This window comes from Salvelinus fontinalis, chromosome 10 (genome assembly GCF_029448725.1).
Source record: "Salvelinus fontinalis isolate EN_2023a chromosome 10, ASM2944872v1, whole genome shotgun sequence".
NCBI classification, from domain to species: Eukaryota; Metazoa; Chordata; class Actinopteri; order Salmoniformes; family Salmonidae; genus Salvelinus; species Salvelinus fontinalis.
In genome coordinates this window covers 43,842,969-43,860,223 of record NC_074674.1, presented here as the reverse complement: position 1 = coordinate 43,860,223, position 17,255 = coordinate 43,842,969, and the positions used below count along the sequence as shown (strand labels likewise).

The 17,255-nt window shown below is 45.1% G+C and overlaps 1 protein-coding gene across 1 annotated transcript; it reads left to right on the top strand.

Annotated features, from left to right (window-relative positions):
- The first annotated feature begins 5,195 nt into the window (after positions 1-5,195).
- Positions 5,196-16,871, top strand: LOC129864181 (macrophage mannose receptor 1-like). The gene is made up of 3 exons (XM_055936866.1): positions 5,196-5,557; positions 5,741-6,097; positions 11,938-16,871. The coding sequence occupies exons 1-3, from the start codon at positions 5,305-5,307 to the stop codon at positions 11,943-11,945; spliced, it is 618 nt and encodes a 205-aa protein (XP_055792841.1). The 5' UTR covers positions 5,196-5,304; the 3' UTR covers positions 11,946-16,871.
- Positions 16,872-17,255: the final 384 nt, after the last annotated feature.

Sequence of the window (17,255 nt, the reverse complement as noted above, 5' to 3'; positions counted from 1 at the left end):
CCGTGCAGGCCTGGGAGGACTGTAACGGGAAACATAACCTCCTCCCATCCATCCAACTCCCGCCTGCTCATTCCAGTTACCCTTTCCTGGGACGACCACGAGTTTTCTCTTCAAGCCTTGGTAGACTCTGGAGCCGCAGGTAACTTCATGGATGGGGTCTGGGCGAAGGAGAATGGCGTTCCTTCTAAACCTCTAAGTGACCCCATAAGGATTACTACGTTGGATAGAAGCCCTTTGGGATCTGGATTTGTCACTCGTGCAACTACCCCCTTGCGACTTTCAGTTTCCCAACACCAGGAAGTGATGAACTTTCATCTGATCTCCTGTTCCGAGTTCCCTCTCGTCCTTGGTTATCCCTGGCTTCACAGCCATAACCCTCACATCGACTGGTCTGTGGGCACTATCAAGCAGTGGGGTCCTACGTGCCAAGCCACTTGTATCTTCCCGAGTTCCCCGAGTTCCCCTTCCGAGTCTCTAGAATCCATCGACCTGTCCCGAGTTCCCGAGTGTTACCATGACCTCAAACTGGTATTTAGCAAACAGAGGGCCACCAAACTACCACCCCATAGACCTTACGATTGCACCATCGACCTGTTTCCGGGGACCTGCCCTCCCAGGGGTCGGATCTTTTCCCTTTCTCCTCCCGAACGAGCTGCTATGGATACCTACATCAAGGACGCTCTGGCAGCAGGCCTCATGCGTCCATCTACCTCACCGGCGGGAGCAGGGTTTTTCTTTGTGGCCAAGAAAGACGGTGGATTACGACCTTGCATTGACTACCGGGGACTCAATGCCATAACCGTCCGTAACCGCTACCTGCAACCCCTTATGGCCACAGCCTTTGAGCTGCTCCAGGAAGCAGTTGTCTTCACTAAGCTTGACCTGCGGAACGCATACCATCTTGTGCGGATCAAACCCGGGGACGAGTGGAAGACCGCTTTCAACACGCCTACTGGTCACTACGAATACTCGGTGATGCCCTTCGGCCTGACCAACGCCCCGGCTGTGTTCCAAGCGCTCATAAACGATGTGCTTAGGGATATGCTTAACATCTTCGTGTTTGTTTACTTGGATGACATCCTCATCTTTTCGAGCTCCCTTCAAGAACACACTAAGCATGTCAGACAAGTGCTCAAACGCCTCCTAGACAGCCATTTGTACGTTAAGCCGGAAAAGTGTGAATTCCATTCCTCTCGAGTACAATTCCTGGGATTTATAGTGGAACCCGGTCGAGTCCAGATGGACCCCAAGAAGGTAGGGGCGGTAGCGGATTGGCCTACCCCCAAGTCCGTTAAGGAAGTTCAGCGTTTCCTAGGCTTCACCAACTTTTATCGCAAGTTCATCAAGAACTTCAGCTCGGTGGCAGCCCCTCTCTCAGCTGTAACCAAGGGTGGCAACACAAGGTTTCTGTGGGGAAGAGAGGCTGAGACGGCCTTCCAAGGACTCAAGCAGCGCATCCTCTCTGCTCCCATCCTGACACTACCAACGGCGGATGAACCTTTTGTGGTGGAGGTAGACGCATCAGAGGTTGGGGTTGGAGCTGTCCTGTCTCAGAGGGGTGAAGACAAGAAGCTTCATCCTTGCGCCTTCTTCTCTCACCGGCTTACCCCGGCCGAGAGGAATTACGATGTGGGGGATCGTGAACTCCTAGCGGTTAAGATGGCATTGAAGGAATGGAGACACTGGCTCGAGGGGGCTTCTCAACCGTTTCAAGTGCTTACGGACCACAAAAATCTGGAATATATCCAGCAGGCGAAGCGGTTGAACTCCAGACAAGCTCGATGGTCTCTTTTCTTCAGCCGATTTCAGTTTATCCTCACCTATAGACCCGGGTCGAAGAATCTCAAACCGGACGCCTTGTCACGAATCTACTCTCCTGCCATTCGAGAAGATACTGACATGACTGTCCTTCCGGCCACTAAGATCGTGGCTCCGATCTCGTGGCAAGTGGAGGATACCGTGAAACAAGCTCAAGCCATCGAACCGGGTCCTGGAGGAGGTCCGGCCAATCGGTTGTTTGTTCCCAAGGCAGCAAGGTCCCAAGTCCTTCTGTGGGGGCACTCCTCTCGCCTCACCTGTCACCCGGGCGTAGGTCGCACCTTGGAGTTCATCCAGCGTAAGTTCTGGTGGCCCACCATAAAGGACGACGTTGCCACATTCGTCAAGGCCTGTTCCGTGTGCTGCCAGGGCAAATCTTCTCACCTCCGCCCTCAAGGACTCCTTCACCCTTTATCTATTCCCCACCGACCCTGGTCCCATATCTCGTTGGACTTTATTACTGGCCTTCCTCCGTCCCATGGTAATACTACGATCCTAGTCATCATCGACAGGTTTTCTAAGGCGGCCAGGTTTGTTCCCTTGACCAAATTACCTTCTGCCAAGGAAACAGCTGAGTTGATGATTAACCATGTGTTCCGAGTCTTTGGGATTCCGCAAGATATGGTTTCCGACAGAGGTCCCCAGTTCGCCTAAAGGTTTTGGAAGGCCTTCTGCCAACTCATAGGGGCCACGGCCAGTTTATCTTCAGGGTACCATCCGGAGTCCAATGGCCAAACTGAGAGGATGAATCAGGAGCTGGAAACCACCCTCAGATGCATGGTTTCCAACAACCCGTCCACATGGTCATCCTTCATTGTTTGGGCCGAGTACGCGCACAACACCTTGTGCTCCTCCTCCACTGGTATATCCCCGCATGAGTGTCAGTTTGGCTATGCGCCTCTATTGTTCCCGGACCAGGAGGCAGAAGTCAGAGTGCCTTCAGCCTCGAGGTTCATCAGACGCTGTCGGCTTACGTGGAAGAAGGCACGTCTTAATCTTCTGCGTTCCTCTCAGCAGTACCAACGACAAGCCAACAGACGTCGCCGTCCCGGTCCTACCCTGTACCCCGGCCAGAGAGTATGGCTCTCAACTAAGAACTTACCACTACGGGTGGAGTCTCGCAAGCTGTCCCAGAGGTTCATCGGTCCCTTTAAGATTGCCAGGAGAGTCAATCCCGTTACTTTTCGCCTGCACTTACCCAGATCCCTTAAGATCAATCCAACATTTCACATTTCTTTATTAAAACCTGTTGTTTTTTCTCCCCTTATCCCGGCAGGCAGACCTCCCCCTCCGCCCCGTGTCATCGGTGGCCAGTTGGCTTATACCGTCCACCGGATACTGGATTCCCGCCGGGTGCAGCGGTCCTGGCAGTATCTGGTGGACTGGGAAGGCTACGGTCCCGAGGAGCGCTCCTGGGTTCCTGCCAAGGACATACTGGATCCTGACCTCATTCGTCAGTTCAGGACCCTCCACCCTGAGAAGGCTGGTAGGAACGTCAGGAGCCGTTCCTAGGAGGGGGATTCTGTCAGGTTTTGGCCAAGACTGTTCGGGTTTTGGTCACTAGATGTCCCCATTGCACCTTTTTTGTACCTTTTGTTTTTCTTGCTCTAATTATTGTTTGCACCTGTAGGTCATTCCCTTGTTAGTATTTAAACCCTGTGTGTTCCTCAGTTCCTTGCTCAGTGTTTGTAAGTTAGCACCCAGCCCCAGCCCAAGCCTTGTTTTATACAGATATTTCTCTTGTTGGATTTTCCAGAGGTTCTCTGGTTTAGTTCTTGTGTATTATTTGAGTAGTCTTTTGAGGTTTGTTTTTCCCTGCTGTTTTTTACCACTTTGTGGAGTTTCTTTTGTACTTTGGAGGATTTCCATTTTGTGCCTCTTGGCTTTATTTTTGGACATTGTGGATTTAGTTTCTTTGCCTGAAGATTTTGTTCTTTAATTAAACCACCATCTCTAGTACTGCTGTGTCTGCCTCATCTTCTGGGTTCTGACGATTATTAGTGACTGTTTCTCGCATCGGGTCCTGACACTCCCCTCATAATGTTGGTTTGTTCTCCACAGGGCTGTCCATCCTCCCCTCATAATGTTGGTTTGTTCTCCACAGGGCTGTCCATCCTCCTCTCATAATGTTGGTTTGTTCTCCACAGGGCTGTCCATCCTCCCCTCATAATGTTGGTTTGTTCTCCACAGGGCTGTCCATCCTCCCCTCATAATGTTGGTCTGTTCTCCACAGGGCTGTCCATCCTCTCCTCATAATGTTGGTTTGTTCTCCACAGGGCTGTCCATCCTCCCCTCATAATGTTGGTCTGTTCTCCACAGGGCTGTACATCCTCCCCTCATAATGTTGGTCTGTTCTCCACAGGGCTGTCCATCCTCCCCTCATAATGTTGGTCTGTTCTCCACAGGGCTGTACATCCTCCCCTCATAATGTTGGTTTGTTCTCCACAGGGCTGTCCATCCTCCCCTCATAATGTTGGTCTGTTCTCCACAGGGCTGTACATCCTCCCCTCATAATGTTGGTTTGTTCTCCACAGGGCTGTCCATCCTCCCCTCATAATGTTGGTCTGTTCTCCACAGGGCTGTACATCCTCCCCTCATAGTGTTGGTTTGTTCTCCACAGGGCTGTCCATCCTCCCCTCATAATGTTGGTTTGTTCTCCACAGGGCTGTCCATCCTCTCCTCATAATGTTGGTTTGTTCTCCACAGGGCTGTCCATCCTCCCCTCATAATGTTGGTTTGTTCTCCACAGGGCTGTCCATCCTCCCCTCATAATGTTGGTTTGTTCTCCACAGGGCTGTCCATCCTCTCCTCATAATGTTGGTTTGTTCTCCACAGGGATGTCCATCCTCCCCTCATCCTTCCCTCATCAGTTCCACTTTGTGAACTTGACTAAGTCCTGGACTGAAGCTCAGAGTATCTGCACAAAGAACTACACTGACCTGGCCACCATAGATGATGACATGGCAGATATGAAGAAGCTCAACAACACAATAGCAGATAGATGGATAGAATCAGCCTGGATAGGGCTGTATAACAACGTCTGGAGGTGGTCTCTGGGAGACAGAGAGTTAGAGGGGAACGGGTTTTGGGATCTCAATCATCCAAATAATGATCCCTCCCAAAAAAGGTTATGTGTGTATATGTTGCTAAATGCGACTTGGCAAAATTACGACTGTGAAAAAACATTTCATTTTGTCTGCTATGATGGTGAGTTCCCCTGTCCATTTCCTCATCAATCAACGATGTTGTCATATACCAAATCATTTTATTCAGATAAGAGATTCATATTTTATTTATTTAAAAAAATATATATTTACAGACATTAATCTGTATTTGTATTTTATAAAATCTTTTTTTTTCTCTCAAATAGACAAAAATGCGACCAATAAGTACATTCTCATCATTGTACCTAAGTCTTGGAGTGATGCTCACAGCTATTGTCAGCGACACCACACAGACCTGGCCAGTGTGAGGAACACAACAGAGATGGACGCCATCAAGAGTATCTTACCTGACGTCACTGATATCTACAGAGTGTGGATTGGCCTGAATAAATCTCTTGGCGTCTGGAGGTGGTCCGACCAGAGTGGCTCCTCTTTCAAGAGCTGGGAAACATTCAAGGAAAACATGGCAGATGGGAGTTATCAGGACGGAGAGTTCTGTGGTGAAGTTACTTTCCCTTCTGGAAAGTGGAAATATCAGGATTGTACCACCAACTCTAATTTTATCTGCTATGACGGTGAGCCTCTGACCAACACTTTAAATCCTCAATATAGACTTACGTTTAACATTTGGTTTTACCGTAACGTTGTGATGAGAAGGACTGAACATTAATGTACAATGGCGTAGGTCTTAGAATCAAAGTGAACTTAATATATTAACAATTATCATGAGTCTCTGTGTCCCCCTCTTCTTCCTCCAGATGAGCTGGTCCTGGTCTCAGAGAACAAGACGTGGTCAGAAGCCCTGTGGCACTGCAGAGACCTGGACATGGAGCTGGTGTCTGCCCACAACCAGAGCATCCAGCACTGGGTCCAACAGAGAGCCAAGAAGGCCTCCACTCCCTTCGTCTGGCTGGGCCTGAGGTACACCTGCACCCTGGACTTCTGGTTCTGGGTCAATGGAGAAGAGTCCTGCTACCACAACTGGGCCGGCGGGGAGGGCTACGACACCATTGAGGAGCAGTGTGGGAACACGGGGGCCATACAGAGAGACGGGGGACAGTGGGTCGGCAAGTCTGAGACTGAGAGATTCAACTTCATCTGCAGCAACAGTACTGGTGAGATGTGATCTCTTTCTTTTGATGTGTTGAACCTCTCTCTCTACCTACCCCTCTCTACACCTCTACCCCTCTCTACCCCTCTCTACCCCTCTCTACCCCTCTCTACACCTCTACCCCTCTCTACACCTCTACCCCTCTCTACACCTCTACCCCTCTCTACACCTCTACCCCTCTCTCTCTCCCTTTACCTACCCCTCTCTCCCTTCACCTCTCTGATGGTGAGATTTTGAGTCAGGGGACAGTGGGTCGACTAAGCGATTCAACTTAGTCTGCAGCAACAGTGATGGTGAGATTTGATCTCTTTGGATGCTGTCTTTTTGAGTTATTATTAAAATAAATTACATTTTACTTTGTCATTTTTCTAGCTCATACTCTGTCTCCTATCATATCTATTTCCTGATTATCTCTCTATGTGTCTTTGATATGGACATACATTTGACAGGGGGTCAGGAAGTGCAGCTCTGTTTCCACCTAATTTTGTGGGCAGTAGCTTGTCTTCTCTTCAGACCAAAGTCTGCCTATGGTGGCCGCTCTCAATAGCCAGGCTATGCTCACTGAGTCTGTACATAATCAAAGCTTTCCTTAATTCTTAGGTCAGTCACAGTAAGCAGGTATTCTGCCACTGTGTACTCTCTGTTTAGGGACAAATATCATTCTAGTTTGCTCTGCTATTTGGTAAATTCTTTCCAATGTGTCAAGTAATTATCTTTTAGTTTTCTCATGATTTGATTGGGTCTAATTGTGTCCTGGGGCTCCTTGGGGTCTTTTTGTGCTTGCTTAGGGAACCAGCTTGCTTAGGGAACTCTTGTCTAGGTTAATTTCATTGTAAGTGATGGCTTTGTTTTATGTTGTACACTGAGGGTGTTATTGCATAATTCTACATACAGTCTCAATTTGGTGGTTGTCTCATTTTGTGAGTTCTTGGTTGGTGAGGGGACCCCAGACCAGCATAAGGACAATGGATTTTATAACTGATTCTAGTATTTTTAGCCAGATTGGGATGTCAAATTGTATGTTCCTTTTGATGACGTAGAAGGCCATTCTTGCCTCTCATATCATCCACATCTTTGTAGAAGTTACCTGTGTTGATGATGTTCAGGCTGAGGTAGGTATCGTTTTCTGCGCTCTAGAGCAACGGTGTCTAGATGGAATTTGTATTTGTGGGCCTTTTTTGGAATATTATTATTTTTGTCTTTCTGAGATTTACTGTCGGGTCCCAGGTCTGTCAGGTCACAGGTCTGTCAGGGCCCAGGTCTGTCAGGTCACAGGTCTGTCAGGGCCAAGGTCTATCAGGTCACAGGTCTATCAGGGCCCAGGTCTATCAGGGCCCAGGTCTATCAGGTCACAGGTCTGTCAGGGCCCAGGTCTATCAGGAGGTCATAGGTATGTCAGGGCCCAGGTCACAGGTCTGTCAGGTCACAGGTCTGTCAGGTCACAGGTCTGTCAGGGCCCAGGTCTGTCAGGTCACAGGTCTGTCAGGGCCCAGGTCTGTCAGGGCCCAGGTCTGTCAGGTCACAGGTCTGTCAGGGCCCAGGTCTATCAGGAGGTCACAGGTCTGTCAGGGCCCAGTTCTGTCAGAAGGTCACAGGTCTGTCAGGGCCCAGGTCTGTCAGGGCCCAGGTCTGTCAGGGCCCAGGTCTGTCAGGTCACAGGTCTGTCAGGTCACAGGTCTGTCAGGTCACAGGTCTGTCAGGGCCCAGGTCTATCAGGTCACAGGTCTGTCAGGGCCCAGGTCTATCAGGTCACAGGTCTGTCAGGGCCCAGGTCTGTCAGGTCACAGGTCTGTCAGGTCACAGGTCTGTCAGGTCACAGGTCTGTCAGGTCACAGGTCTGTCAGGTCACAGGTCTGTCAGGGCCCAGGTCTGTCAGGGCCCAGGTCTGTCAGGGCCCAGGTCTGTCAGGGCCCAGGTCTGTCAGGGCCCAGGTCTATCAGGAGGTCACAGGTCTGTCAGGGCCCAGTTCTGTCAGAAGGTCACAGGTCTGTCAGGTCACAGGTCTGTCAGGGCCCAGGTCTGTCAGGTTACAGGTCTGTCAGGTTACAGGTCTGTCAGGTCACAGGTCTGTCAGGTCACAGGTCTGTCAGGTCCCAGGTCTGTCAGGTCCCAGGTCTGTCAGGTCCCAGGTCTGTCAGGGCCCAGGTCTGTCAGGTCACAGGTCTGTCAAGTCACAGGTCTGTCAGGTCACAGGTCTGTCAGGTCCCAGGTCTGTCAGGTCCCAGGTCTGTCAGGTCCCAGGTCTGTCAGGTCCCAGGTCTGTCAGGGCCCAGGTCTGTCAGGTCACAGGTCTGTCAGGTCACAGGTCTGTCAGGTCACAGGTCTGTCAGGTCACAGGTCTGTCAGGTCACAGGTCTGTCAGGGCCCAGGTCTGTCAGGTCACAGGTCTGTCAGGGCCCAGGTCTGTCAGGGCCCAGGTCTGTCAGGTCACAGGTCTGTCAGGGCCCAGGTCTATCAGGAGGTCACAGGTCTGTCAGGGCCCAGTTCTGTCAGAAGGTCACAGGTCTGTCAGGGCCCAGGTCTGTCAGGGCCCAGGTCTGTCAGGTCACAGGTCTGTCAGGTCACAGGTCTGTCAGGTCACAGGTCTGTCAGGTCACAGGTCTGTCAGGGCCCAGGTCTGTCAGGGCCCTGGTCTATCAGGGCCCAGGTCTATCAGGAGGTCACAGGTCTGTCAGGGCCCAGGTCTGTCAGGTCACAGGTCTGTCAGGTCACAGGTCTGTCAGGTCACAGGTCTGTCAGGTCACAGGTCTGTCAGGGCCCAGGTCTATCAGGTCACAGGTCTGTCAGGGCCCAGGTCTGTCAGGGCCCAGGTTTATCAGGGCCCAGGTCTATCAGGTCGCAGGTCTGTCAGGGCCCAGGTCTATCAGGAGGTCACAGGTCTGTCAGGGCCCAGTTCTGTCAGAAGGTCACAGGTCTGTCAGGTCACAGGTCTGTCAGGGCCCAGGTCTGTCAGGTTACAGGTCTGTCAGGTTACAGGTCTGTCAGGTCACAGGTCTGTCAGGTCACAGGTCTGTCAGGTCCCAGGTCTGTCAGGTCCCAGGTCTGTCAGGTCACAGGTCTGTCAGGGCCCAGGTCTGTCAGGTCACAGGTCTGTCAAGTCACAGGTCTGTCAGGTCACAGGTCTGTCAGGTCACAGGTCTGTCAGGTCACAGGTCTGTCAGGTCACAGGTCTGTCAGGTCCCAGGTCTGTCAGGTCCCAGGTCTGTCAGGGCCCAGGTCTGTCAGGGCCCAGGTCTGTCAGGGCCCAGGTCTGTCAGGGCCCAGGTCTGTCAGGGGCCAGGTCTGTCAGGGCCCAGGTCTGTCAGGTCACAGGTCTGTCAGGTCACAGGTCTGGCAGAATCTGTGCAGAAGATCTAGAGTACCAGTCAGAATTTTGGACACACCTACTCATTCAAGGATTTTTCTTTATTTTACTACTTTCTACATTGTAGAATAATAGTGAAGACATCACTACTATGAAATAACACATATGGATTCATGTAGTAACCAAAAAAAGTGTTAAACAAATCAAAATAGACCCTTTGCCGTAATGATAGCTTTGCGCACTCTTATGCTGAGCACTTGTTGGCTGTTTTTCCTTCACCCTGCAGTCAAATTTATCGCAAACCATCTCAATTGGGTTGAGGTTGGGTGATTGTGGAGGCCAGGTCATCTGATGCAGCACTCCATCACTCTCCTTCTTGGTCAAATAGCCCGTACACAGCCTGGAGGTGTGTTGGGCCATTGTCCTGTTGAAAAACAAATGATAGTCCCACTAAGCGCAACCAGGTGCAATGGCATATCACTGCAGAATGCAACTTTACCATGCTGGTTAAGTGTGCCTTGAATTCTAAATAAATCACAGACAGTGTCACCAGCATAGCACCCCCACAGCATCACACCTCCTCCTCCATGCTTCGCGGTGGGAAGCGAAGATCATCCAGTCTCACAAAGACACGGCAGTTGGAACCAAAAATCTCAAATTTGGACTCATCAGACCAAAGGACAGATTTCCGCCGGTCTAATGTCCATTGCTCGTGTTTCTTGGCCACAGCAAGTATTTTCTTCTTATTGGTGTCCTTTAGTAGTGGTTTCTTTGCAGCAATTCAACCATGAAGGGTTGATTCACACAGCCTCCTCTGAACAGTTGATGTTGAGATGTGTCTGTTACTTGAACTCTGTGAAACATTTATTTGGGCTGTAATTTCTGAGGCTGGTAACTCTAATGAACTTATCCTCTGCAGCAGAGGTAACTCTAGGTCTTCCTTTCCTGTGGCGGTCCTCATGAGAACCAGTTTCATTATTGTGCTTGATGGTTTTTTGCATCTGCCTTGAAGAAACGTTCAAAGTTCTTGACATTTTCAGAATTGACTGACCTTCATGTCTTAAAGTAATGATGGACTGTCATTTCTCTTTGCTTTTTTGAGCTGTTCTGGCCATAATATGGCCTTGGTCTTTTGCCAAATTGGGCTATATTCTGTATACCACCCCTACCTTGTCACAACACAACTGATTGGCTCTTTAAGAATGAAAGATATTCCACAAAATAACTTTTAACAAGTAACACACCTGTTACTTGAAATGCATTCCAGGTGACTACCTCATGAAGTTGGTTGAGAAAATGCCAATAGTTTGCAAAGCTGTCATCAAGGCAAAGGGTGGCTACTTTAAAGAATCTAAAATCTAAAATATTTTTTGATTTGTTGAACACTTTTTGGTGATTTCATATTTGTTATTTCATAGTTTTGATTAAAGGTTTAATTTAATCAATTTTAGAAAAAGGCTGTAACGTACCAAAATGTTTAAAAGTCTAGGGGTCTGAATACTTTCCGAAGGCACTGTAGGTAGCACACAGGAAGACAATGTTCTCTGTTGAGATCATTTCCTTTTGAAATGCTTCCCAAATATAAAATGTTCCTCTTTTGATTCATTTAAATAGGGCTAGTGTCTAGTTTCCTGAATTTCCGTCTGACTGACGTGCCCAAAGTAAACTGCCTGTTACTTAGGCCCAGAAGCCAGGAAATGCATGTAATTAGCATTGGTAGCATTGGATAGGAAACACTTTGATGTTTCTAAAACTGTTAAAATAATGTCTGAGACCATGACAGAATTGAAATGGCAGGCAAAAATCTGAAGAAAAACCAAACAGAATTTTTTTTTTTTGAGGACCCAAGCTCTTATTTATCGAACAAAATGACCATTGATGTTGTAGCTGGGACTGTTGGGATTGCAAACAGAGGAAGATTTTCAAAAGTAAGTGATTTACTTAATCGCTGTTTGTGATTTTGTGACGCCTGTGCTGGTTAAAATATATTTTGATGTGGGGCGCTGTCCTCAGATAATCGCATGGTATGCTTTTGCTGTAAAGACTATTGTAGTAGTTAGATTAACAAGAAGTTACGCTTTTAAATTATATAAAATACTTGTACGTTCACAAACGTTTAATATTACGATTATTTATTTGAATTGCCCTTAAATTTCAATGGATGTTGTCGACTGGTGTCGCTAGCGGGACGGCTAGCCTTAGAGTGAGATAGGTCTGCTCTATATCAAATTAGCATACACCCTGAGTCTCTTCCCTGTTTCACACCTGGTAGTTTGGAGGATGGGACTACCAGCTCTCTAACCTAGATTGCAACCATCTCCTTTCTACCATCTTTCTGTCTTTCTATCTCTCTCTCTCTCTCTCTCTCTCTCTCATCAAATATATTTCCTGAAACTCTCTCGCTCTCTCTCATTCTTTTTCTCTATATCAATCTCTCTCTTTCGCTCTCTTTTGAAATGTATTTCCTGATGTTCTCTCTCATGTGAAATGTTTTTCATGATATTCTCTTACAGTATTATTTCCTTTGATCTCTAATCCAGATTACTAGAACCAGACCCTGTTCTCTGGACCAGCTGAACACTACAGTCCAACACATTGTTCCAGACCCTGTTCTGTAGACCAGCTGAACACTACAGCCCAACACATTGTTCCAGACCCTGCTCTGTAGACCAGCTGAACACTACAGTCCAACACATTGTTCCAGACCCTGTTCTGTAGACCAGCTGAACACTACAGTCCAGAATGTTCCAGACCCTGCTCTGTAGACCAGCTGAACACTACAGCCCAACACATTGTTCCAGACCCTGCTCTGTAGACCAGCTGAACACTACAGTCCAACACATTGTTCCAGACCCTGTTCTGTGGACCATCTGAACACTACAGCCCAGAAAGTTCCAGTTATACTCAGATTTACATCATACAAGGTGACGGATACATATTATTTTAAAATATATTTGTATTTATTTACAGTGAGCTCCAAAAGTATTGGGACAAATGTTTAGTTGTTTTGGCTCTCAACTCCAGCACTTTGGATTTGAAATGATTCAGTTTGAAGTGCAAACTGTCAGCTTTAATTTGAGGGTTTTTTCATACTGAGTGAACCGTTACAGCTCTTACAGCACTTCTTGTACATAGTCCCTCCCATTTTAGGGGACCAAACATATCGAGACACATTTAGTAATATGTTTAGCAAGTAGTCAGTTAAGTTTTTGGTCCCATATTCATAGCACAAAATTATTACATCCTGCTTTGGACTTTACAAACCTGTTGGGTGCATTTGCTGTTTGTTTTGATTGTTTCAGATTATTTTGTTCCCAAAAGAAATGAATAGTAAATAATGTACAGTGTCATTTTGGAGTAACGTTTATTGTAAATAAGATTATGATATGTTTTGAAACACTTCTACATTAACATAGATGCTACCATTAATACGGATAATCTTGAATCAATCTTGAATATTGTTTGAGTGAGAAAGTTAGACGCACAAATATCATACCCCCAAGACATGCTAACCTCTCACCATTACAATAACAATGGAGTTTAGCATTTTTAAGGGGTATGAAATGTATGCCTCCAATTTCTTGACAATAATTCTTGTACGAAGAATTATCGAACCCAGGCGCAGAGAAACACCGCAAGCAGAGGTAGGGGTAAATCAAGAACTTTACTTTGAGTTTTCAAATAAACAAGGTAACAGCACAAGGGCATTCTAACAAGACATGAGACCTAAGCAAGGATCCAGAAACCTGAATAGCAGGGCAACCAAGTGAACAGAGAGGGTAATTAAACCCAGGTGAAACCAATCAGAAATAATAGAAAACAAGGTACGGGTGCCCTCCAGCAGTAACCAAAGGAAACAACACTCAAAAGAACAGAAACTGGGGGCCTCCCGGGTGGCGCAGTGGTCTAGGGCACTGCATTGCAGTGCTAGCTGCACCACCAGAGTCTCTGGGTTCGCGCCCAGGCTCTATCGCAGCCGGCCGCGACCGGGAGGTCCGTGGGGCAACGCACAATTGGCATAGCGTTGTCCGGGTTAGGGAGGGTTTGGCCGGTAGGGATATCCTTGTCTCATTGCGCTCCAGCGACTCCTGTGGCGGGCCGGGCGCAGTGAGCGCTAACCAAGGGGGCCGGGTACGCGGTGTTTCCTCCGACACATTTGTGTGGCTGGCTTCCGGGTTGGAGGCACGCTGTGTTAAGAAGCAGTGCGGCTTGGTTGGGTTGTGCTTCGGAGGACGCATGACTTTCGACCTTCTTCTCTCCTGAGCCCGTACGGGGGTTGTAGCGATGAGACAAGATAGTAATTACTAGCGATTGGATAACACGAAAATGGGATAAAAATAGAAAAAAAAAGAACAGAAACTATTTGATGTCCTCATTGAGTGCTATGAAAATGGGATCAAACACTTAACATTTTACTACTTCAAATACAACCTCTGAGGGCTAGGTGTTCGGAAGTTCGGATGAATGACGTGCCCAATATAAACGGCCTGTTACTCAGGCCCAGAAGCTAGGATAGGCATATATAATTGGTAGCATTGAATAGAAAACACTCTGTCGTTTCTAAAACTGTTAAAATAATGTCTGTGAGTATAACAGAACTGATATGGCAGGCGAAAACCAGAGGATAATCCATCCGTAAAAAAAAAAATATTGAGGTCACAGTCCATTTCAATGCTTGTCTACGGGATATACAAATGAATAGCTCCCAGATTGCAGTTCGTATGTCTTTAGAAAGGATTTCAGGCTTGTTGTTTGAAAAATGAGCGAGTATTTGTAGTTTTTCCAAGGTGTCTCTTATTAGAAATGTAGTCTTGTTCCGTGAGTGAATGAGGTGCGCGCTCTTCGTTATTTATCTTCCCTATTGAACATTGTATTCTCCATCTTAAAATAGAACATTTATTTTGATATTAGAGTACCATTGTGGAAATTACCATATTTAATATTACAATTTTGTAATTTGAATTTGGCGTGCTCCAGCGTCACCGGAGGATGTTGATTTTGATCCTGTTAACGGGATCCGTGCACTAAGAGGTCCACATGGAAGTTAATTTTCCCAAATACATTTGACCCCTAAAATGGGGAGACTATGTACAAAAAGTGTGGTTCACCCAATATGGATGAAAATACTGACTGTCTGCACTTTAACCTCATAGTCATTGTATTATTTAAGATCCAAAGTGCTGGAGTACAGAGCCAGAAGAACACACATAGTGTCACTGTCCCGATACTGTTGGAGCTACTGGAAATACAACATAGAGATACATAGAGCTCTCTAAATAAAACATAGAGCTCACTGGAAATAAAACATAGAGCTACATAGAGCTCTCTGGATAGAAAACATAGAGCTACATAGAGCTCTCTGGATAGAAAACATAGAGCTACATAGAAATCTCTGGATATAAAACATAGAGTTACATAGAGCTCACTGGATTATTGTGACATGTTTTCAATATTTGTATATTTTAACATGTTATTTGATTTTATAACATTTTGCTGTTGTTTTATTACTGGTTGGTAATAAACCCGCCTAAATGTACTAAATATCTAGACTAACCTCTACCCTGCACATTGACTCGGTACAGGAACACCTTGTATATAGCCTCGTTATTGTTATTTTTATTGTGTTACTTTTTACTCTTATTTTACTATTTTTGCTTTAGTTTATTTAGTAAATATTTTCTTAACTTTATCTTGAACTCTTATTTGATATTAAATAAGGAGATGAACACAGGATTTTATAATGACATGTTTTATGTTATACTCTTGTAATATTATCATACCACACTGTTGTTTTCATATTTACTTACTATACTTGTTGATGTTATTGAATGTTAAACGTTAACTTTAAGTTGTTCTCAATATTCAGTTGTTTTATTTATTTTTGATTAATATAGTAAGTAAATATGGAAACAATGACAGTATGGTATGATAACAACACATTACAAGAGTATAATATAAGTTTATAAGTATAATAAATGTATATAAGTATATACGTGTACTTTAAGTATAATATGTTGATGTTAATGAATGTTAAAGGTGAACTTTTAGTAGGTCTGAACACTCCGTTGTTTTATTTATTTTCTATTGCAACTTGCTGTTACTGTTTCCAGAGTCTATTTCACTCATTCATTATTTTATCTAGACCGTTAATTGCTTTCCATTACAAAAATATTTTAAGGTCTTTTGAGTTGTTCTAAGTTGTTTTAAATATATTGTACCAACAAGTCATTTTTCTATGATACTAGTGTGTAACATTTAAATGATTGTATCTGTTCTGGTGTTGGTGGTGGAGTCTTCATTTAAAGGGGCAATCTGTGACACGGGCATCCGTTTTAGAATTTTTAATCAACGTATGTTCATTCTTGAAGTATATGACTTATAAATCTCTCATGAGCTTAATTCAGATGTCATTTCCCATCAGAACCCAACATATAAACTTGTTTTATTCTATTGTTTGTAAACTATGTAATTGTAAACAAACACTGTTTAGCCTCAAAAACATAGTTTAAACTATAATGTTGATATCATGGATGGTCATCCTGTATAATCTCAGAAACATAGTTTAAACTATAATGTTGATATCATGGATGGTCATCCTGTATAGTCTCAGAAACATAGTTTAAACTATAATGTTGATATCATGGATGGTCATCCTGTATAGTCTCAGAAACATAGTTTAAACTATAATGTTGATATCATGGATGGTCATCCTGTATAGTCTCAGAAACATAGTTTAAACTATAATGTTGATATCATGGATAGTCATCCTGTATAGTCTCAGAAACATAGTTTAAACTATAATGTTGATATCATGGTTGGTCATCCTGTTTAGTCTCAGAAACATAGTTTAAACTATAATGTTGATATCATGGATGGTCATCCTGTTTAGTCTCAGAAACATAGTTTAAACTATAATGTTGATATCATGGATAGTCATCCTGTATAGTCTCAGAAACATAGTTTAAACTATAATGTTGATATCATGGTTGGTCATCCTGTTTAGTCTCAGAAACATAGTTTAAACTATAATGTTGATATCATGGATGGTCATCCTGTTTAGTCTCAGAAACATAGTTTAAACTATAATGTTGATATCATGGATAGTCATCCTGTATAGTCTCAGAAACATAGTTTAAACTATAATGTTGATATCATGGATAGTCACCCTGTTTAGTCTCAGAAACATAGTTTAAACTATAATGTTGATATCATGGATGGTCATCCTGTTTAGTCTCAGAAACATAGTTTAAACTATAATGTTGATATCATGGATGGTCTGTCCTTTTATATGTTGTTCTGTCTGTTAATTTGAGAGTGGTTACATTGCTCTATCTCCATCCTAAAGATTTTCCCAAAACAGTGGTGGGGTTTACACTTTGTTATTGATTGAACTGCAGATTGCCCCTTTCACTATTTGACAATGGTACATTCATCCTTTACAGAGTCAAAAAATCAATAAAGTTATGAAAAGGCCTCTGGTTTGTTTAGTTTTTTGTTTAATTCTTATTTCAAGAAACAGAGGAAAGAATAGAATGGATTTTGATAAGGATGTTAGACCTGACCTCAGATCATCAGTAAGTCAATAGGGACACTGTCTACTGTTGTATACATGATGTTAGACCTGACCTCAGATCATCAGTAAGTCATTAGGGACACTGTCTACTGTTGTATACAGGGTGTTAGACCTGACCTCAGATCATCAGTAAGTCAAGAGGGACACTGTCTACTGTTGTATACAGGATGTTAGACCTGACCTCAGATCATCCGTTAGTCAGTAGGACCACTGTCTACTGTTGTATACAGGATGTTAGACCTGACCTCAGATCATCAGTAAGTCAAGAGGGACACTGTCTACTGT